Consider the following 23117-nt stretch of genomic DNA (forward strand, 5'->3'; position numbering starts at 1 on the left):
TGGCTTTCATTTGTTGACTTTTTAAAGTGTTAAATGAACCTCACACTCCTAGAATAAACCCAATGTGGTCATGATAGATAAGCTTTCATATGTTTTGCTGAATTTAGTTTGCTAATATGTTTTTAGGAATTTCTTACATCTACATTCATGAAAAACAGATTGTCTGTAATTTAATTTTCATATACTTCTGTGGTTGGATTCTGGTATCTGGTTTACACCAGCCTCATAAAATGAGTCTACTGCCTTTTCTCTGGAAGAGTCAATAAATTTAGGATTGTGTATCTCTTGGATACTTGGTGTAGCTCTGGTGGTGTCTCTGTGGGAAGGTTTTAACTGTCGGTTGGGTTTCTGTAATTGTTGTAAGACCACTCAGATTTTCTGTTTTCCTTTTTTCCTCGGTATTGGTAAGTTACATTTTTATGATTTTGCACATTTCATACAAGTTTTTAACTTTATTGGTACAATGTTGCTCATAATGTCCTTGCATTGCCTTTTTAATACCTGCAGCATTTAAAGTTATGTTTTCTATTTTACTCCTAAATTACTTATTCATGCCTTTTCTCATGTTTTTCTTGATTACTTTTGCCTGACGTTTTAAAATTGACCTTTTCAAAAGAACCAGTTTTTGACATTATTTTTCTCTCTATTGTATGTGCTTATTTTTCATTAATTTTTGCTTTTGCCTTTGTATACTCTTCTTTCCACCCTCTTTGGGTATATTTTATTGTTCTTTCAAGTCTGGTGCTTGGTTCATTAAATTATACTTTCTTGTTCCTAATATTAATATTTACTATTTTATCTCTATGTCAAATTAACATTTCATTACATTTTGATATACAGCCTTTTATTATCTTTCAGTTTTAAATGTTTTCTAATATTCATACGATTTCATCTTTGACAGGCGTTATTCAGAAGTATGTTGTTGAATTTACATGTTTGTTATTGATTTCTAACTTAATTACGTTGTGGCCACAGAATGTAGTTTGTAAGATACCAGGATACCAATCATTTAAAAGCAACTGAGATTTTTTCTCCCTCTTTTTTTTGTGTCTTAATATGTGGACAATTTTTGTAAATATACCATGTGCACTTGAAGAAAATGTGCATTTCTCAACTGTTGAATGCTATGAATATTAATTGATTATCTATCTGTCAACTATCTATCATCTCCCTCCACCTACCTACCTAGTTACCTATAACTATCCATCTATCTGTCTATCTATCCATCTATCTGTCTATCTATCTATCTATCTATCTATCTATCTATCTATCTATCTATCTATATTTATCATCTTCTATCTAATCTCTGTTATATCAAGATTGGTGTGTTTTTCAAATCTTTTATACCTCTGTTTTATTAAAAATTTTGTTGCTTATTTAATCTTGCTATTCCCAAAACAGTTGTGTCAATATCTCCTAAAATATTGGGTTGGCCAAAAAGTTTGTTTGGGTTTTTCTGTAAGAATGAACATTTTGGCCAACCCAGTAATTCTGGATTTGTCTATTTCTCCTTGCAGTTCTATTATTGCTTTATATATTTTGAAACTGTATTTTTAGATGCATTCAAGTTTATAAGTGCTGTAGTAGTTTTGGGGGGAATCAATATTTGCATGACTTATTTTTTACTGTTTTACTTTTATCCTCTCTGTCAATATGTTTTAGACTTGTTTCTTGTAAACAACATCCGTTTTACTTTTCTATTTTGACAATATGTTCTTTTAAATGGAGAATGTAATAAATTACATTTATTATAGTTCTGATATAGGGTTTTTTTTTTTTTTTTTGACCATGTAGTTTGTGGGATCTTAGTACCCTGACCAAGGATTGAACCTGTGCCCTCAGCAGTCCTAACCACTGGACCACCAGGGAAGTCCCTATATTTCTGATACAATTGAATTGATTTCCAATAACCTACTTTGTACTTTCTGTCTGATCTTCTCTATGTTTATTTTTCTTGCTTTCTTTTGAATTGACTGAATAATTTTCTCACTTCATTTTTGCCTCTAATTTGTATAATAGAGGCAAAAATAATGTAGAATTTATACATTTTTTCTGTTATTTTACTACTATTTGTGTTTAACTTACCAAAATCAAAATTTAATTAATATTATTGTCATTTTCCTAAACAATACAAAACCCAAGTATATTTTAATTTTAACTCTCCTTTCTAAATATGGTGTTGATGTCCATTATTTCAGTTTTACTCTACTTCTAAGCACATAAGACATTATTATTATTGTTTTATAAATTTAGCTTTTGTTTAGATTTACTTATATATTTACCACATTTTTTGCTTATCATTTCATCTTGCATCTTACACTTTCCATTTGGATTCTTTCCTCTGCCTGATGTATTTTAAAATTTCCTTTAGTGAGAGTTTCCTGTTTGTCTGAAAATTTCTTTCTTTATGTTCTTGAAAGATAGTTTTGATAAGTATATAACTCCAGGTTGACACTTTTCTCTTTCTCATTGAAAATATTATTTCTTTTTTCAAATGGTTTCTTTCTTTTTTCTGTTGAGAAGTTTTTTTTGTCAAAATAATTCTTCATACTTTTAAATTTAATCTATGTTTTCTCTCTCATTGCTTCTGTTTGTCTTCACTGTTAGCAATTTGACTACGATGTGCCTAGGTGTGGGTTCTTTGTATTTATCCTCCTTGGGAATCTTTAGTATTCTTGTACTCTGAAGATTGGTGCCTTTTACTGATTCTGGAAAATTCCCACCTACCTATTGCCTCTTTCCATTTCTCTTCTCCCCTTTTAGAAATCTGATGAAATGTACATTAGATCTCCTTACTCAATCCTCCATTTATCTTTTGTCTCTTGATTTCTCTTTCCATCTTTTTGTTTCTATTTGTCACTTCCTGGATAATTTTTGCTCAGCACATTGTAGATAATTCATTGCCATCTGACTTCCTTTGCTGCTGTTAAGAAGTCAACCACTAGCCCAGTTGTTATCCCTTTGGAGTCAATCTCTCCTTTCTCTGATTTTTCTGTGGTTTTGCTAGGATATGTCAAAATGTGAACTTAATTTTGCTCATGCTTCATGGCGCTCAGAGGGCCAGTGTTCTCCAAAAGTCTTGCTTTCTGAACTCTGGGTCTCCCTTCCCAGGTGAATACCTTTACTTTCTCTTACCTAGCCAGAGCTATTTCCTAGCAAACAAGCCAGTCCCTCTCTGAATCTCTGATTTTTTTCTGACACCACAGAAATGTCTTCCTTGCTTTCTCCCTTTTGTGCTTTATCTCTTATTACCATATGTTTAGAATAGGTTATGCATCTAAAGAGGGAAATTGTACCATCTCAACTGGAGCCATTACTTCTAAAATTATCTATCTAAAAGTATATAAAAATGATATTAAAAATAAAATAAATGAGCTTTCCTATGCTTTGTGAGCTTGGGGCCTGGATTTTCCTTGTCACCTAATCTGAGAAAGGGATGCAGGCTCATGTGCTGTAGGTGTTTTTGTGTTGGTGGGTGCTAAAGTATTAGTAGGTGAGTGTTAAGGAATTACCCAGGGAGATAAGGTGATATACCCAGGGAAGGTATTTGCATGCTGTTAACTCCTTTTCCAGAGATAGTGTATTCTTCTCAATTAGAGACTTTATAAAGTGGTGGGGATTGGCCTGAGGAGGGGGATGATTTTATCTAGTCCATCTCCCCAAATCAGATTAGGCCCATCCCTGCTCAGAATTCTCAAGCGAGTCCCATTGGTGGCAGAGTGAAAAGCACCCTTCATAGCTTGATACTCAAGGCTATTAGTGAGGTTTCTCCTTGCATTCTCCAGGACCCTGGGCATGCCACACCCATTTATGTCTGCTCACCCATCTCTATCTGAAATTTCTTTTTGTTAATTCAGTTAACCAGTAACTCAGTAATTCCTACTTATCTTTTCAGACTGACAAGCAGAATTCTTCCTCCAAGAAGCTTTACTTGACCAACCCGTCTCTTCCTTTCCACCCACGCCACCTTTTCTTTCCCTTTCCTTCTATTTTCTCTTCCTCATCCCACTGGACATGTATGGAAACATCCTGTGGTCCTCTCTCTCTATTTAGCAATATGTTTTGCTTTTGGGTTCCTTTCTGTCAATGTCTCTGTCTGTGTGACCTGCTTGAGAGCAGACCGTCGTCTCTGTAGACCCAGTGTACACACAGGGCCAGGCACATAGGAGGTTCTCTGCACATGCTCTGTGACTTGGAATGAAGGCCATTCTCCTACCATGGTGGCAGGTGGCACTCTGCCCTCTCAGAGCCGCACAGGTCCTGCTTTGCCAAGGCCAATGAACAAAGCTCTCTGACTTGCCTCCTGGGCAATACCATCCCTCAGGGTTTCCCGCTACCCTGAGAACTGAGTGTCTGCATCTAGGTAGGATGTTTCTGGAAGGCAGTACCTTCCCCTCCTCCTTTGCCTCCTCCCATACAAACACCCCTGGGAAAGCAGGGAAACTCTAAAGGAAAAGATGCCTTATGGTGTCTGAGAATGTACTTGCCTGGCCTCTGAGAGTTTACTTGGGAAGTCACTTACGTCAGTCGGAATAAATACCAGCTCAGCAGATAGGAAGGCTGACGTGGCTGCCTTGGGGTGCAGATGAGCTCACTCACCTCATGTTAGACAGGGAAGGTCTCTGGGTACTCTTAGAGCAATTCTCCTGCAAGCCCCAAAATTCCCAGGTTCCCAGAAACTCACTGGAGCTCTTCAATAACAGATCATCAGTTTCTAAAAAACTGTGCAGTGCATGGGCTGAAGCCTGGGTTCCAATCCTGGCTCTGCCACATTATGCTATGCAATCTGGATGAGGTTCCTCATGTGTCTCTGTCTCAGTTTCCTCATCCATAAAGTGGAGAGAAAATAAAACACTTACCTCAAAGGATCGTTGTGAGCATTCAGTGAGTGAATAGGTAATACCTAGTATGTAGTAAGTGCTCATAAACTTAGAAATAGTCGTCACTCACCTTCAGTGCATTGTGTTGTATCAGACAAGCCTTTATCCCAGCTCTCTCGGTCTCCCCACCTGTTCAGTGAGAAACTGGGCTGTGTGACCTCTCATGCTTCTAGCAGCTGGAACTCCCGGTTGTCTCCCATCTCATCAGTCCACACCCAGGTAGCGTCCAAATATGGGTGGTATGTCTTTCAGGCAATGCCGCTGGGCATAGGACTAAATCACTTTCGCCTGGTCTTGATTATAGTTTGGGTGATACTCATGTACCGTTTCTCTGCTTGGTTCTAAAGACCCCTCCTGGGTAGACAATCTTCACTGGGGGAATTCACACAGAGATTCACAGGGAGGGCTCAGCGGGAGGGGTGGGCTGTTAAATACCCTGCATCTATGAAAATGCCACTTCTTGGATGAAGTTCACTTAATTTATGCTGCTTTTTTTTCTGATTATATATTTTTGGTAGAAGACTTGGAAAGTTTATGTGATAGGAGGGAAATATCCAAAAACAGTGATTCCTACCTATTACTGTCTGTGAAGAAGCTCTGCTTCAGAAGCCGAGGTCCTTGCAGAGCTCCGGGATGGAGGGAGATGTCTGGTGTGCAGACTCCCAAGGACCGTATGGGCCTGGCAGTACTGCATGTGGCCCCTTTGACAGCAGGTAGACAGCAAGTGGAGGGGCCCATCCTGAGGGCAAAGAGACAAGAGGCCACAGTGAAGATCCACATTCCAAAGGGAGAGGCGTCTCAGAAGAGCTTCCTTGAGTCCTTTGGAAACTTCTCTCAGTGGTCTTAACCCTGAGCAGTTACTGTTAATATGCAGGTGAGTTTTCCCATCTTTTCTGTGCCTTTTTAGTGTGTTTGTGTTTGCACTGGGTATGTTGTGTATTTTAATGTTTTTCACGTAATGTTACATCACGAACATTTCCCCAACTTATTAAACATTCTCTGCAACACCATTTTATTGCTGCAGAATATCTAATTGCAAGTCTGCATCATAATTATCTTAACATTCCCCTAATGATAAACACTTAAACTGTTCTATTTTTTCCTTACTGTAAATAGAGCTATTATGGACCTTTTTAAACTGAAATCTTGGCCTGTATTTCAGGGTATTTTCTCAGAACAGACTTTTAGAGGTAGAGTTTCTGGGACAAAGAATGTGAACGTTTACAAGATTCTTGGTGCACTGCCAAAGGCACTGCCAGAGAAGTGATGGGCAGGTCTGCACTCACCAGCGTGTGCCCATTGGACGCTTAGTGGCTTTGGGTAAGCTTCTTTTAGATAATCTCTGTCTTAATTAATAAGATAAAATGTGATATATATGCATATATATGTAAACGTGTGTGTATATTATGTATACCTTTGATTAGTAATGCAGGTGCACATTTTTTTTCCCTCTTACAATCATTTTTTAATGGCAGGTGATTAATAGTGGGTAGAATAAACAAGTTAGAGAGCTTACTTTTCCTTCCCTGCGGGGTAGCTGCTGTTAGCTGCCAAGAATTCCAACTCAGCTTGGCTGTTTAAACTCTCCAGCTTGTTTTTTTTTTTTTAATCAAACTTGTCTGTAGGGGGAAAATCCCTCCATATAAGCAATCAAAAATAACTTTGTGATGGCACATTTCAACAGGCTGTTGACAGGGGTGAAAAGACCATGGTAGAGGTTTTCTCTTCATCCTGAGCATCTCCATGTCCCAGGGCACTGGCTCATTCTAACAGTTTCATCAAGAAGGAATGGTAGGACTCTTCATTCCCTTTTAACTAATGAGGAAATCAAGGCTCCAAAAGGGGAGCCTCCTGAATCTCCTCCATGTCATCTCCCAGGGACCAGCTCCTCTTCTTCAGTTAGTAACAATCAACTGAAAGACCCCACGGGTCCCTTCCATTGTCAGACCATGGCTGGATGTAGGGTGCGGGGGAGGGTGGGGAAGCCCAGCCTGGCTTCAGTGGGAGAGTGTCATCCTCAACTGGCAATGCCTGCCAGGGACACAGGGATGGGAGGACTTTCACAAGTACCCAGTGCCGCCTAGATGCCCAGTACCAACCAGGTGCCCAGTGCCACCCAGGTGCCCAGTAGTTGCCCAGGTGCCCAGGGCCGCCCAGGTGCTGATATTTACAACATAGGTGGAGCCTACCCCTCTGGTGTCTCTAGGATCCCATTTCTTCTTCTAAAAGAGAAATTAGAAGGTTGGACATAAGTACCCTTATTGGTTTCTGTGACCTTATCTGGACCATGTCCGGTCATTTTGCCTGACTTCAAGCACAGCCTCTTTTCTGTATCCTAGTCCTATGTGGCCAGGATGGTGTTCTGAACTGAGAAGGGTGTAAGAGCTGAGCCTTTGCAAATTAATGAAATGAGAGACATCTCCCTTCTGTGCCCTGTTGTCTCCACCCTGTCCTCCACTACACAAATATACCTCATCACCTTGTGCTGCTTTCCTGCCTCCAGGCTCTGGTGCCCTGAGTCCTCCACACAGGGAAGAGGGGACGTGTACAGCCTCGCTTTCCCCTGTTTCCCCCATGCCAGCAAGGATGTGTGTGGCAGAGAGCTTTGCAATGTTTCTTCCTAAAGAATAAAAGTTGAATTATGGCATTTCTGACTTCCTTGGGGTTGAAAGTTTGGGTAGAAGGCCTTCCGTGGGCATCTCCAATGCTGTATAGACAGGCTTTAAGAGGTAACCCTTCTGGATCCTTTGTTTTTGTTTCCCCTCTGGGGTTCTAGCCAGGTATCTTTTGTCCCAGCGGAATTGCAAACATGTCTTTAGGAAGCTGAAGACCTTGGTTCATTCTGTGCAGATTTTAGTGACAAAGGTGGATGAAGAGTCTTCATCCATAAACCCAACACATCTCTTTTGAATTTTTGTTCTGGGGTCCACAGTGTTCTGTACACGTGGCAACCTACAAAGCAACGCAGAGCCAGGTAGATTCATAGTTGTGTCCAAAAAGGATTTTGCTTCCATCCTGAGGGATCTGTTATAAGGTGCTTCTCCTTATTCAAGCCTCAACAATTTCTAGGCCATCTTTCTCCCCACAGTACACCTCTAATTCACCTCAACATTGGCCACCAAAGTGACTTGCAAACCAGACCATATCCACACCCTGTTCCCTCCTGTAAGTACCTCCGAGGGCTTTCCACCACCTTTGGGGTAATAACCAGGCTCCACAGTACGGCAGCCAGGCCCCTCATTACCTGGTTCTTTGCAGTCTCTGGGTCCAGCCTCATCCCTGGTCACTTCCACACATGCCTCATGTTCCAAAAATAACAGCTCACTTGAAGTTTCTGGAACTCACCTCTATTTCTCTGCATCTTTCATCCCTGCATTTGGCTGACTCCTTCAGAACCAGGCTCAGAAGTCCTCCTTCAAGAATCCTTCTCTCAGGGACTTCCCTGATGGTCCAGTGGTTAGGACTCTGAGCTTCCACTGCAGGGGGCATGGGTTCAATCCCTTTTGGGGAACTAAGATCATGCAAGCTGCGTGGTGAGCCAAAAAAAAAAAAAAGAATCCTTCTCTGAACTCCCACAGGCCTTTTATTTTCTAATTAAAGTATAGTTGATTTACAATGTTTTGTTAGTTTCAGGTGTACAGCGAAGTGATTTAGTTATATATATATATATATATATATATTCTTTTTCAGATATTCTTCCCTTATAGGTTATTACAAGATACTGAATATAGTTCCCTGTGCTATACAGTAGGTCCTTGCTGTTTATCTATTTTATATATAGTAGTGTGTATATGTTAATCCCAAACTCCTAATTTATCCCATCCCCCCTTTCCCCTTTGGTAACCAGAAGTTTGTTTTCTAGGTCTGTGGGTTTATTTCTTTTGCTAGCCTTCCACTGTGGACCCTTCACAACTTGAACCGATTCAACACGTTTCCTGTGGTGGTGGGTGTCCTCCAGAGCAGTGGAGTCCTGATAGCCTCTAAATCTCTGGCTTTGTGCCTGCAGCGTAGTATAAACTCAGAGAACATTTGTGGAATGAATGAAGGTGTTTCACTCCCTGGACGGTGGGGTCTGGGTGCTCACCATCATTTTGTCCTGACATCTCCACTTGTCACCCTTAGAAGAAAATATCTGATGAACAACAGCTGTGCACTAAATGGTCCTTCCCTGGATGACGGTGTGTTTGCCTCTGAGGCATCGAAGCGGCCCACAGGGTGCATTATCTTGACAGGGTGAATGCAGAACTCTTCCCTAAGTCCTTTCTGACTTAGAGAGAAAAAGAAGAATTCCAGCTAGTTGAAAAATAAGAGTTGGCTGAAGTGTTTGGCTTGAAGTTAGAGACGGGGAGGTCTGTATATCTTAAGCATCCTTGGAGATCTATCATGTTGGCAAGAGAGACCTCTCCATCACAGGACGACCTCAGAAATAGAAGCTGGCAAATTCCATCCAAGCTCATTGCCAGGGCTCTGGATTTATGAATTCACCCATGAACTAAGACTTCCCACAGTGTCGATTTGTGATAGCAAAACAGCAAAAACAATCACACCCGCAGCCATCTTCCTCATACACTAGCAAAGAGGGACAGAAAAGTCTTCTACTTTAAACTCCCTCATGTGTCTCAGGAAGCAGAAGATGCTTTCTGGGAATTCCCTGGTGGTCTGGTGGTTGGGACTCCATCATGCTTTCACTGCTGTGGCCCGGGTTTGATCCCTGGTGGGGGAACTAAGATCCCACCAGCCACGCAGCACGGCCTGGGGGGGGGGGGGGAAAAGAAGCGGAAGTTGCTTTCTGATTTGCTGCTGAGAAGGCAGCGGTCCAGCGGTTATTTAGCTCGTTGCTAGGGGGTCATGGACGCGCACATTTATTCAACAGGGGTTTACTGAGCGCCCTCAGTCCCAGACACGGGGTTAGGCAGTGCTTACCATGTTGAGAGGCAGTTCTCCATGGGTCTCTCTCATTCCTCACATCGTGTCAGTGAGGCACAGGCTGTCCTTTGTTCTGGACCATCTTTGCAAGGATGTTTGTGGAACAAGTGGCCTTGGAGGATGGAGACAGTGCTTCCCTCCAGAGCGGAGGGTGGGCGGAGGGTGGGCGTGCTTACTGCCCATTATAATGGACTCAGCTTCTCCTAACCCAGCACTTGCTTCCGGAACTTAACCCACTCATGTGGACATGCAGCCACCTGGGACCATTCACATTGCCACGTGGGATTTGGGGACAAAGAGAACTGATGAAAAGATGCTGGTATTCATGTCCCGGTTGTGCCATGAGTGATGAAGCCCTCAGTCTCTGAACAAGGACTCCTGTGCCTTCTGTCCACACCCCTGGAAGTGTTACAGCCTGACCTGTTAACTCGAAAGCAGGTAAAATCTCAGCGCCTTCACCGTTCCCGACAAGCTTATTGCCTTATTGAATTTTATATTCAAAACACTGTAAAATTAAAATATTTTTATCTTCACTTTGTTCTTTTGAACTGGAACAGAGAAGTTAAGTAACTCTTCCTGGGTGGCAGAGCGACTTTGTGTCACAGCGGAGATTTTTGTTCAACTCTCTCTGATTCCAGAACCACTCTCTCTCCATAACATGTGGAGCTGTTACACTGCAAACATTAAAGTGCCTGTAGGTTCACTGTGGCCCTGGGCCAGTTAAAATCCTGTTGGTCCCTTAAAGCATCCCTGTTGCCATCATGATAAAAAATACTCAGCGAGGAACGGCAAACAGTTGAGCAACCTCTCCTCCAAAGGAACATAAACAAGATAAAATCATCATGAGTTCCTTCCATTGCAGAAAAAGTTCTCCTCTAATATTTACATAACAATTGGCTCGAAGCCCTGACCTACTGCCCTTTCTTCTGGTGAGAGGATGAGATCCATTTCCCACCGGGCAGGGCAGGATGGGTTGAGTCATGTGAAATTCAGACTAAACAACAGAGTAGCTGGAGTGAAGGGTGTGCTCAGGGTGACAGACGTCTCGGCCCCTGGGCCGCGTCCAGACGTTGATATGCCCTTAGAACCCTTGTACATTTCCACGGTGCATTGCCACATCTTTATGATGGAGACTGACCTGTTCCTTCAGTGGCTCCTTGTTGCCCATGGGACAAAGGCCACGGTCCATCTCTGGTCTACTGTACAACTGACCCAAGCCTTGCTTTCTCTCTGAAGCCTTTCCTAAGTCCATGCCATCCCCCAGGTGGAACTGGCCCCTCCCCACTTGGTGTCCACATTATCTGTATCATTTCTCTTACAGCATCAGTAACACTTTTCCATGTACACTTATGTGCTTATCTCCTCCACAAAGCCACGCACCCTTAGAGTCAGGGCCTGTTATATTCGGCTATGTCACCCTCACACTTAGATAGGTACCTGTTCGTGGGTTGCAGCTAAACACTCTGACACATACAGACATATATGATCCATCTGTTTCTGGGTCTGAAATGTCATCATGAAATATGCTTATTTTTGAATTGAATACTTTTTAAAAGCACAGATCATCCAATAAGGGCGGGTATGAATGACATGATGTCATCTAGTTGGTCATTTTCCTCTTAAGAGTGACCTGGGTGGCAAACTTCGGGGGTGCTTGAGGTGTGGGTGAGGTAGGATGGACCTGAAAACACTTACTGTCTCTATCTTGCTAATCATCCTGCCCAGGGCCAGCTCGCATGGCTTTGAGCTGCCTCTGTCCTTGGCCAGTCCTCAGTGGGAATGGGGATGCTGGCACAGGAGCCCAGGCCATGGCTGGCCGGGCCTGCTGGACGGCAGAGAGCTGGCCTGGGTGCCCTGGCCCCCTGGCATCTCTGAGTCCTGCTGCCGCCTGCTTTGCTCCCAGGAAGAACTCCCGCTGATTCACCTCAGCCTGTGGAGGGCAGGAGGCTCCCTTCCCCAGTCTACTGGCCAGACAGGCCTGCGTTCAGATGCTCCCATGGCCTTTAGAAGCTGTGTGACCTCCAGCAAGTCCTTCCATCTTTCTGAGCCTCAGCTTCTACAGGTTTAAAGGGAGGATACGGCGGCCCTCCTGTGAGGTTATGGTGAGGATGAAGGAGGACCATGTGCAAAGAAGCTGGGGTTCACATAGAGTGTCCCCTCTTCTTCCAGCCCTCCTCCCTTCCATCATGCCTCTCTTCCTTTCCCCTCCACTTCCCTCCTTCTTCCTGAACAGCCCCTGGGGACCTGGGGTGTGCATACTTGCTCTTATTTGTCCCGATTATCATCTGTTGCAGGCCCGCTGCATGGAAGCTCCAGTGCATCGTTGGGGCATGGATCAAAGATAAAGTAAGCATTCTCCCTGCCCAGTGGGAACATTATTTATTTGCACACCCGTGTGTAATTGTTGCTGCATGCACGTGTCCGTGTCCATTCTCTCACTAAGATGCTCTGCTCCTTGGTATGGCAGCCTCGCCTATGCAGTCAGCCTGTGACCTCTCCCTCCTGGGTGGCGTCTGCACTGAGCCTCCTTGGCCAACCCAGCCTTGCAGCTTCCACGTCACTGAAACAGGAGGGAAGGGGGCAGGGCACAACCTCTAAAAGAATGACATAGCCCTTGAGGACACGACATAAACTGGTTAGAACCAATGAGGTCCAAGATGGCAGAAGATTTGACTTCCAGTGGACCTTGAGCCTCACTATAAGCTCATTGTAATACATTAGCTAAATGACACATCCACAGGAGCCATGACAGTTCTGATGCCGACCATAAAAGGCCAAAAAGTGGGTGGTGGCCCAGTTCCTGAAAATCTCCGCCCCTTCTCCAAAATAGTTGGAATAATCCTCCCACTCATTAGCCTATGAAATTACCCAGCTCATAAAAACTAACCACCCCATATTTTGGGGCCTCTCGCCTTCTGAGATGGCCCACATTCTGTATGCATAATGTATATCTCTCTAAATAAATCTACTTCTTACCTATCATTTTGCCTCTCACTGAATTCTTTCTGTGATGAGACATAAAGAACCTGAGCTTCATTAAGTCCTGAGACCAGGTGTGTGATTTCAATGAAAAGACAGTGGGTGTAAGTCCCAATCTGAGCGGTGCAGTTTCATCACTGCTGCATCTTATTCTGGCTGGGCCTGGGACCCGGTGGGCTGGGGAGCAGGCTGTGCTTCCATAAAGTTTTCCAGGACACTGGGTAGGCCAGGGGGATGAGGCTGAGGGGAGGGGAGGGAAGAAGTGAGGTGCCAGGGAGCGCAGCTCCTGTGGGCCAGTTCTCAGACTGCAGTCAGTACAGACGGACGTGGGGCTGTGGCGGGAGGGAGGGAGGGGTGACCAGTATTCCTCTTCCCACACGGGCACCAGCCCTCAGGGAGGCCCAGGGCCTCATCTTCTCCCTGGAGCCTTTTTAAAGGAAGGCACTTCTGAAACTGAGCAGGACCCTGTGGGGCACCTGGGCATGGAAGCCTTTCTGTGTCCCCCATTTCTTGATTGTAGGGAATGGACTCCAGCCTCCATGACCTTCCCTGAGTTCCAGTGGGCAGGTTCAAACAGTTGCTAATCCAGGAAGGGAGGGGATGCAGAGACAAGGGAGGAACAGTCAAGAAACAACAGTGCAGCCTTGGGGCAGGGTCCTGGTTCCGCCTCATGGGATGCACATAACAATATCTTTGAGCTCTTCTGCAGAACTAAAACCCCCAACAAATGGAAGATGTTAACAACTTGATGAAGCATTCTTCATTCCAGAGAGAAGGTCACAGTTCGATATCCTTGAGAACCACAGAAGCTCATCAGGAGACCACCTGAGGCCAGATGAAAGGAGTACAGGTTCTGCACTCACCCTGATCCTTATCAGCAGCCCCGGCCTTGAACCATTGCTATAAAACTCCTCACCAAATCCTGCCCACCCCCCCAGGTTGGGGCACACAAGTTTTGAGGGCACGAGCCCTCTGTGTCCCCCCCTCTGCCTGGCAAAGCAATAAAGCGATTCTTTTCTACTTCACCCAAAACTCTGTCTCCGAGATTTGATTTGGCACCGGTGCACAGAGGCCGAGTTTCCAGCATCACTTCTGTGTGTGGGCTCTGTGTGTCCCTCTGTGCCCACAGCACAGTGATCTGTGTCCAAACTCCTTGCAGACGAGGCCATGTGCACACATATTCTCAAAAACCTAAAGTGACGTCACAACAGAAAGGAATGTCAGAAGTCATTTAGTGTTTCCTAAGTGTGGGGAACTCTTGGCCCACAGCTGGCAACAGGTATTCTGGGTAGAAATGGGGTCTCTGGCCAAATACATTTGGGTAGCGCTGCCTGACTCTCCTTGCCCTGCCATAACACACACTGGGATACCGGAGATGCTGACGAGACTTGGCATTAGTTTAACTTCCCTTAATAGGCCATTTTCCAAACTTATTTGCACATGGAACACCCTTTTGGTTTGGACTGTTTATCGCCACTTTGCCAAGCTGGTGTTCTATAGCATTTTGGGACATGGATACAACCAAACCTTTTATTTTATAGATGAGAAAGTGGAGGGCCAGCAAGCTTGGTCCCCTCACCCCCACCCCAGGGAAAGGCCTCAGCTTCTGACCATGTCTCTTCCATCTCTGCTTCTTTCCTTCCCTCTGCTTCTCTCCCTGTGACTTCCGGCTCCCTTAGTTGGCGGCCATCCCTGCCTGAGCTTGGATCCCATTAGTCCTCTAAGGAGAGTCATAGGAGACCTTTTTGCTGCCTCCTTGTATAGATGGCTCAGCCTCAAGAAACCTGAGCCCTGAGAAGTTCCTGGTCGCCTGGGCTGCAGTCTTTAATCTTGGAACTGCTGGTCTCCAGGTGAGGGATTGCTGAGCTGCTGGGAGTCTTAGAAAGACTCTCATGCAAGAGGATGGTTAGTAAGTTCACTTTAACTCATGGCTACTCTTGAGGAAGCATTTAAAAGTGATGCACTGAGGAAATTTCATTGACTGATACATACCCACTATACATCCAGCACCAGTTACTGACATCCGAAGACAATTAGTGCCAAGCACACGACACATTTGTTCCTGCCATCAACCCTGGGAGTTGGCCAGGGAGGTCAAACGAGTTGCCCAAGATTCCAGGACCAGGACAGGGGGAGCCAGGGCCCAAACCCAGGGAGCAGGGCCCTGCAGTCTGCACTCCAGCCTCTGGGAGCCATTATCACTAATGTTATCATGGGAAGGATGGGGTGATGCTGTGATTCATAAGAAATATATATTTGGTCATTCAGTTGACCAAAATACATTTCTCATATATATTTATTTGGTCTTTGTCCACTGTTCCTGGCTCACAGCTTCCAAAACCCTTGGAATTTCCTAAGTGCTGAGAGTGATAAAGGTGTCTTTTGTTATTTGAATGAGGTGATTTTTGGAAGCCCCTAAGGTTGGGGGCTGGTTGTCAGGGGAACCAACCACCTGACTAGAGGTTTGTAACTTTCAGTCTCACTCCCTTGATTTCCAGGCGGGAGTAGGGCTGGAGGTTGATGGTCAATCATCATTGACCAGTGATTTAGTTAATTATGATTATGTAATGAAGCCTCCATAAAAACCCAAAAGGACAGCTTTTTGGCCCTTTTTCAGAGAGCTTCTTGTTGGGGGAGCCAGAATGTTTCTGTGCCACTGTGCTGGGGCCCTGTTCAGGTCCTCGCCCTACGCTATCGTTACCTGGTTGTAGATTCCTAACGTTTAATAACCTTACATATATATATATATTTTTAATTGAAGTATAGTTGACTTAAAATGTTGTGTTAATTTCTGTTGTACAGCAAAGTGACTCAGTTACACACATATATTCTTTTCCTCAGTTACACACACACATGCTTTTTTGTATGCTTTTACGTTATGGTTTATTGCAGGATACTGAATATAGTTCCCTGTGCTATACAGTAGGACCTTGTTGTTTACCCATTGTATACGTACTAGTCTGCAGTTTGGGGTTCAATAACTTTTGATTATAAATGGGTAATCTGTGAGTAAACTGGTTTTCCTGAGTTCTGCAAGCCCTTCTAGCAAATCAATCGAACCCCCGGAGGGGGTTGTTGGAACCTCCAGTTTGTAGCTGGGGGGTCTGTCACTGACGTCTGTGGTGAGGGTGGTCCTGTAGGACTGAGCCCTCTACCTGTGGAATCTGATTCTGTCTCCGGGGAGACAGTGTCAGCATTGAGTTGAACTGCTTGTTGCTGTAGGGAAGCCTCCTCCGCACATTAGAATTGGGCTTGGGAACACTTTTCCTATGGGGTTCACTCGTATTTTTAACAGGTCCATTCTTTCTAATACCAGGCATTTGGGAACCAATGCTTCAGCTAGTGCTCTGGGGGCTGGGGCAACCTATTTCTAGAGGGACACTGCACTCGTGCATTTGTTTCCTGAAGCTGTGCCCAGGTGGGGAAGACGCATGCTGGTCACTGGGCCCTCCCTCTCTCCCTCCCTGGTGGGGCCCAGGAGCCATCTGTACAGACTGTGTTCTCTGACAACTGCCCCGTGGAGCCCGAAGTGGCCATCCCAGTATCAGCTGGCGGAGTCGATCAGAGAACACAAAATTGCACGGATAACAAGTAAGCCCTGGGCAGCCTTTATCTTTCCCTAAACAATCACAGTCATGTCATTCGACTCTGAATGCTCCATTACGTTTCGGATTTATTTCCAATCATTCAGAGCTGCATCCATGGGAGACAAAGGTGCCTTTGAGCTCCGGCACCTGCTGTTCCCCCCAAATGTCAAGGGCTGACATTTGATGTCTTTATCCGCAGTCGGCGTGATGATGACTCACCCCTTGCTCCCCAGCTCCTAGGCCCACAGCCCCATTCACACCCAGCGAGGACTTCCATGCCCCGCACGCAGGTGGCAACGTGCAGGGCCCAGGAGGAGCCGACCTCCTCCCTCTCTTCCCTCTGGCAGAGCTTGCCTGGGTCCCCGGGAGAGGCCTCTCCAGCTGGGTTCCTCCTTCACTCCCTCCCCCACTGGGCGGCACCCAGTGTCCCAGGCGAGGTGCGTGTCTTGGGGTGCGGGGGGGCGCTCGCGGGCTGCCTGGTACTGCAGGTGGGGGGGTGGGGCTTTCTCTCCTGGACGGGGAGGCGCTGGGGGGAGGTGAGTCCTGGTAAAGTCTTTCAGATAAAGTACTCCTTTCTGCTGCTGTCACTGTTGTCCTGGAGGGACGGGTCGTCCTGCAGGGCCGCGTCGGCGCTCTCGGCAAACTCCGTGCCCTTGGCCTCGTTGGTGTGGTACGTGCCCTTGTGCCGGTACATGTAGTGCAGCATGAGGAGGAGGAGGCAGACCAGCACGAAGGCCACGGCCGCAATCACGCCTGCAGGAGGGGAAGCACAGGGCTCTGTGTTGGGGGGAGAGGCCGGGCTGGGATGGAGGAGGACGCAGGCAGGACCCACAGGTTGTGCTGGGACAGACACACTGCTGGACAGACACCAAGTCCAGACAGGCTGGCTCCTTCCTGCCTCACTCTTGCCCTGCCCAGGGCACTTGCCCCTCACCTGTGCCCATCTAAGCTACCCCTGACCTCCCCTCTCCCTCCGTTCAGCATCCTCAGACTCAGGCTGGAATCTTATCCCAGAACTGACCCTGCTCCGAGGCGCTCCCATTCCACTGAGGAAGGCAGACCTAAGTGCACCAGCCACAGAACGCAACTCGCGGGTGTGCCTAAAACTGATAGGTTCACGGGACTTGGAACGTTCAGGGATTTTTGTTTTTTTTTTTAGAGATAAGTTTAATTCAAAGAATTAGGTATTTTATATATAGCTATTAAAAGGGTAGAAAAATTATTTTATAAAGACACAATCATTTTTTAAAACCTGGCAAATACAGAGAAACATAATGAACGTTAACATGTCCTTAATCCTCCGGCTCAGAAATCACCGCAGTTAACAATTTGATATCTTTCCCTCCCAAGAAGCATTCATGTTTAATCGAAGTTCTCCTTCAATCTTCAAATGAATGGCCCTCTCTAAACCTTTGTAACACTTTAGTATTTAGAACTTGCAATCATTTTCAAACTCTTCTTACTGGCCGATTTACGATTCTCCAAACACTTTTTGACCATTTTTCCATGTCTTTTCACATGTTCTCTCTGCTGAAAATATTTTCCCCTCCCCTTGTCTTCCTGGTAAACTTGGATGCTGCCTTCAGAATCCAGCTTCTACCACCTCCTCTAAGAAGACTCCTTTGCCCTACTGTCCTGGCCCTGCAAAGCAAATCACTCCATCCCTTAGCATTTCTGCTATACTTTGTAAATCTGATAACTCTGAGTTTTAAAAGCAGGACAATCCCAACTGAGGGGTTTCCTGGGCATGGGATTGAAGTGCTAAAACCGGGAAAGTGCCGGGAAGACTGGGCTGAGCCGGCTGCCCTCTGGGAGCCAGGAGCGGGCGGGGGTGAGGGCTGCCCCTGGTGAAGTGTGATGTGTGCTCCTCAGCCCGTGGCTCCCCTGTGCTCCTGGGAGGTGGGTCTGCAGGAGGGGTTGGGAGGTGTGGCTAGAGGGCTGGTCGGAAGCAGCAGGTCACTCAGGCCTTTGGAGTGATGGGGTGAGAGGGCAGGACAAAAGAGTTTGGGTAGGACTAACGGGTGGCACTCTCATGTGGGGAGGTTCAAGTTCAGGTGTTTGTTTGCTTTGAAACCCCAGAACAAACCCTCTGCCTTGACTTAGAAGGTGGGTTTACTGGGGGAGGGACCTTTGGAGAATATGTAGAGGCTACAACCGTTCCCAAGTCCCAGCTTTGTGAGACAATTTCCTCAACTCCCCGCTGCCTTTAGGGGACACTTCTGTCTGCATGATGTTAATGGTATTGTCTAAGGAAAAGAAGGTCCAGCCGTTCAGTGAGTAGGAGAACATCAGGGTGATTGCCTGCTTTTATTTATTTATGTTGAAACGTGAAGTTCCCTGAGCTAGCAATGAGCTAAGGAGAAGTGTGAAGCTCAGAAGGACACCGCAAGCTATAGCTCACAGACTTAGTCTGTCCTGAAACACAGTTTGGGGTCACAGCTGTGACCAGTGTGGGCCACTATGGGGTTCAAAGCAAGGCTAGGGCAGGGTTAGGATGGAGAGACAGGGGCGTGAGACCTAGGACAAGGAGCAGTGTGGCTTGAGGGAGCCGGGAGAGAAGTCAGGGAACCCTGGTCAGCCCTCCAACCCCACCCCTCCCTCACCAGAGCGGCTCTCCCTCCAGCCCCCCTTCCCTGTGGATCTAGGGTCCTAACAGGCCCTGACGCAGGTGCCTTGGCACCTCACCCACCAGGATGCTGTGTTGGACATTTTCTTACAGAGCCAGAGTCCCCCGGTCCACCTTCAAACCACCCTTGAGGGAAGGAAAGCAGGGCCATGGCAGGTCTTCCCCTGAGTGTTTCCTCTGGCCCTCCTGGCTGTTTGAGGGGCCCCCGGACAGCGTACCTGCAATGACGGCGATGTCTATCTCACTCGAGGCCATCCCGGGGTCGGGCTCTGTGGACAGAACAGAAGAACCTGAGGTGAGAGAGGACGGCTGCCCATGCCCTGCAGTGTCTCCGCCGAGCTTGCACCCTCTGCTTGCAGGTGCACTGGCCCAGGGTGCATGGCAAACTGCATGGCACGCAGACAGGCCTCTGGCCGGGGGTGCACAGAGCCGGGCCCAGGCTCTCCATGTCCGCTGACCGTTGCTGGAGCGCATCGTGTCACTCCCAGGGCTATCAGACCCCATTATGGCATCTCCAGGACTGCGCCAGCCATATGTGAGGGACCTCTGCTGCATCCCTGACCCAGAGCCCTGCCTGTACCTGCAGATGCTCACCAGACACCTGCGGGGGTGTGAGGGCAGGCACGACTGTGTTTAGTGCAGTGTCACCTGCCTCTTCAGCCCTCAGCTTTTCTCATGATGATGGTAAAAACAGACCACCTGTGGGGTGTCTACACATGTCAGGTGTTGGTTTAGTTGCCATCCATCTAGTATACCAGGTACATGGTATTATTAACCCATTTCACAGGTGGGACACTGAGGCTCAGAGAGTGATGTGCCCACCGTCACACAGCTGGTCTGGTGGGCGAGCTTGAGGCCGGGACTTAAGGCTGTGCTCTCTGGGGGGCACTTTCTCTCTTCTCACTTGAAGATGCCCCTCCCAGGAGGGCTCCTATCCAGAGATCCCTCCCTAAGACTCTCCGCAGGCCTCTGCATCCTTCTTCTGAGGGAAGGGCCACTCTGTGGTGCTATCCAAGTTATTACGTGCGTTTTTCAGAAGCTCAGTGGTCTAGCCAGAAGGCTACGATGTCCAGGAGAGCAGGGACCTCTCCCCTGGGATATGTGTGAGAGGAAGGCTTTATTAGAGCACGGAAATATCAGTGTTCACATGGAAATCCCATGTTCCCGTTACAAGGGCTCCACGGAAGTGTCAGTGTTCACATGGAAATCCCATGTTCCCGTTACAAGGGCTCCACGGAAGTGTCAGTGTTCACATGGAAATCCCATGTTCCCGTTACAAGGGCTCCACGTATTAAAACAGAGAAGGCTGCTTCGTAATAGTCATTTCCGCTCAGATAATCGCTTTAACTATAGCGTGATGAGGTCATTCTCCCCAGCACAGCTGCCAGATGCCGCTTTCTGATAAGAAGCTGGCTGGTGGTGGAGGGAAGTGGGGGGTCCAGGCTTGCGGCCCGGAGGAGGAGAGCCAGGCTGGGGGCTCTGAGGCCAGCACAGAGCCTAGAGGTGGGGGAGAGGAGAAAACAAGGCCTCAAGTCAGCAAAGAGACAGAACAGGTGTCAGGGCAGGGGTAGGGAAGTACAGACAGGAGAAGGTCAAATGGATGCTGGACTTTGCAATCCAGGGTGGTCAAGTGCAGCCTGGGACTTAGTATCTAGCACATAGTAGGTACTCTAAACATTTACTGAATGCATGATCGAGGGGATAAATGCACACAATAAATGAATGCATGCAGAGGCCAGAGTTCTAGAACTTACTCCATCACTGAGCACCTCCCATTTCAGCAAGAAAGAATAGCCCCTTCCTTAAGTTGGCATGGATGGCTGTAGAAGCTCAAATACCCAGGATTGCTGTTAGGAATTTTCCAGGTGAAAGCAAGCCTTTCTTAAGTCAGTTTGTCCAAGGCAGCCAGGATTAGAAAGGACTGCTATTTCTTCTTTTAAAAACAATTAGCAATTGCTTACCATGTGCCAGGTACTGTTGTTAGCACATAATGTGTTTTAACTCAAATAATCCCTGTGACAATGCCATTCAGTAGCAGTTATTATTGTCCCCTTTTTACAGATTTGGAAGCTGAGTTCCAGGAAAGTGTAATTGATTTCCCTGGGTCAGAATATCTCCTGTTTGAGCCTGAGCAGCCTCAAGATGACATGCCTAACCCTGAAGGGCCCTGCTCAGTGGTGAGCCTGGGTGAGCTGGGTGAGGACCAGAAGTATTTGACTTGGATCACTTGGGGTGAATTTCTTGGTTTGGGCGTAGGAACCAGAGCTGAATTTGTTCAAGTTGCACCATGTGACTGGACTCCAGGGTAGTGACACTTCAGCCTGGCCAGACCTGCCACCTAGGTCAGAACTGGCACAGAGGAGGAAGCTTGGGCATGTCTGGGAAGGTGGGGATGGTATAAGATAGTGGTTGTCAAAGTGTGGTCTCTGGAACAGCAGCATTTCCTGGGAGCCTGTTAGAAATGCACATTCCTGGGCTCCACCCCAGGCCTACTGTACCAGAAACGCTGGGGCTGGGGCCCAGTAATCTGTGGTAACAGGCCTGCAGGTGATTCTGATGCACGCTCAGGGTTGAGAACTGCTGGTGTAAGAGAAGGCTTCCCAGAGAGGGTTTATCAGGATGGGCCCTTGAAGGATGAATAGGAGTTTGTGGCACAAACAAGAGTATAAGCATTTCAGGCAGAGAGCTTAGCCCCTACAACAGCCCCTCACCTCTCTCTAGTTCTCAGTTTTCTCCTCAAATGACTGCTTGCCATCCATGGCACCTAGGGTCCTGAAACCTGGGCTTTGATCTCTTGCTTCTAGAGATGCTGCAGTGAGAGTCCTCACTGGCTACACCACCTCATGCTGTTTCAGCCAGCAGCAATGATATGGGATATTTACAGAAGGCTAGTTGGAGTGAGCTTGGATCCCTCCCAGGAAGTTAATGGGTTACTGTGCGATTGGATTACAAGCCTGGAATGAGAGTTCAGCCCTTGCTGAGTTTCAAGGGTAAGTAGGAGCTTGGGATTAGAATCACTCTGAGCTCAGGAACTGGGGTGGGGGCCGATGAGCAGCTTGAGGGGGGTGGATTTTATGGCAAAGAAAGGTGTTATTTATGGCCAAGTGTGCATCTGAGATCAGAACAGACAACGGTCTACTCCTGAGACTGGACAAGCATGAGTGGCCTCCACCCTTTTTGTAGAGACCCAAGGCGCCCTGCGCATTTCCTTCCTAGCTCTCCTCAAGGTTGCAACGTCCCCGCCGGAGAGAAAGCTCTTCGAGTCCCAGAACCACATCTGTCTTACTCATAGTCCTGCGTGCCTGGCACAGAGTAACCGTTGTTGAGAGTTATTTGAAAGCCTAGTCCTATCTGGGGAACAGAGGATGAAACTGCGCCCTGCACTCTCACATCACTCTGATGGCCCTTGGGTTCCAATCCTGGCTTGACTGACTCAACAGCAGCGTATTCAGTGAAATGCTTAATACCGACTGGCTTTAGTTTCTGTGTGTGTAAACAGGGATAACAAACCCACTTTGTGGTAAGTGTTAGAAATGATACACACACACGTGACAAATATTGTATATGTGTTATATAGACAGTGACTATGTGGTACGTAGCTCAGAATAGGTGTTTTTCAGTGGTAGCCACTGATTTGATTGTGAGTCTTATTATTACTCTGGTTTGCATGGAATTCAATGCCATTCACCTAAGGGACCAGTTCCCAGATGCTGTGGGTCCAGGCAGACGCTGGATGCTGGTCGTGAATTCCCAGCATCGTCCGGCTGACAGTCAGACAGCGCCGGATGCTCAGTGTCTCTCTTTCCCGTATCACTGCAGGGACCAGGAGAGCTTCCAAGAAAAAAAACGTGAGTCTCTGACCTCAGGGGGCTTACAGTTTCCCTGGGTGGTGTGATTGTGATGGATGAATTATTTAGGGCAGTGTTTGTCACACAGGAAGCCCCAAGTCACTGGTGGGTCACAACCAGCTAGAGAGAGAAAGAGGCAAAGAGAGAGAAAAGGAAGGAGAAATAAAGAAAGAAACCAAAACAGGAAAAGAGAGAGGAGACAGAGAAAATAGCTTAGAAACCACCAGGTCCATCATCGGCAGTCGGGATACTGTTTGGGGAGCTCTGATTT

General features: G+C 46.7%; 1 protein-coding gene across 1 annotated transcript in view; it reads right to left on the reverse strand.

Annotated features, from left to right (window-relative positions):
• Nucleotides 1–16377: 16377 nt before the first annotated feature.
• The window catches only part of GYPC (glycophorin C (Gerbich blood group)), a 44052-nt gene continuing 37312 nt past the window's right edge, over nucleotides 16378–23117 (reverse strand). Inside the window, exons 2-3 of the mRNA XM_061199154.1 lie at nucleotides 19217–19267; nucleotides 16378–17125 (exon numbers count right to left, since the gene is read on the reverse strand). Of these exons, the coding sequence (XP_061055137.1) occupies nucleotides 16929–17125; nucleotides 19217–19267 (248 nt within the window). The 3' untranslated portion in view covers nucleotides 16378–16928. The remainder of the gene's footprint in view (nucleotides 17126–19216; nucleotides 19268–23117) is intronic.

The sequence above is a fragment of the Eubalaena glacialis genome, chromosome 1 (genome assembly GCF_028564815.1).
Source record: "Eubalaena glacialis isolate mEubGla1 chromosome 1, mEubGla1.1.hap2.+ XY, whole genome shotgun sequence".
In the NCBI taxonomy this organism is placed as follows: domain Eukaryota; kingdom Metazoa; phylum Chordata; class Mammalia; order Artiodactyla; family Balaenidae; genus Eubalaena; species Eubalaena glacialis.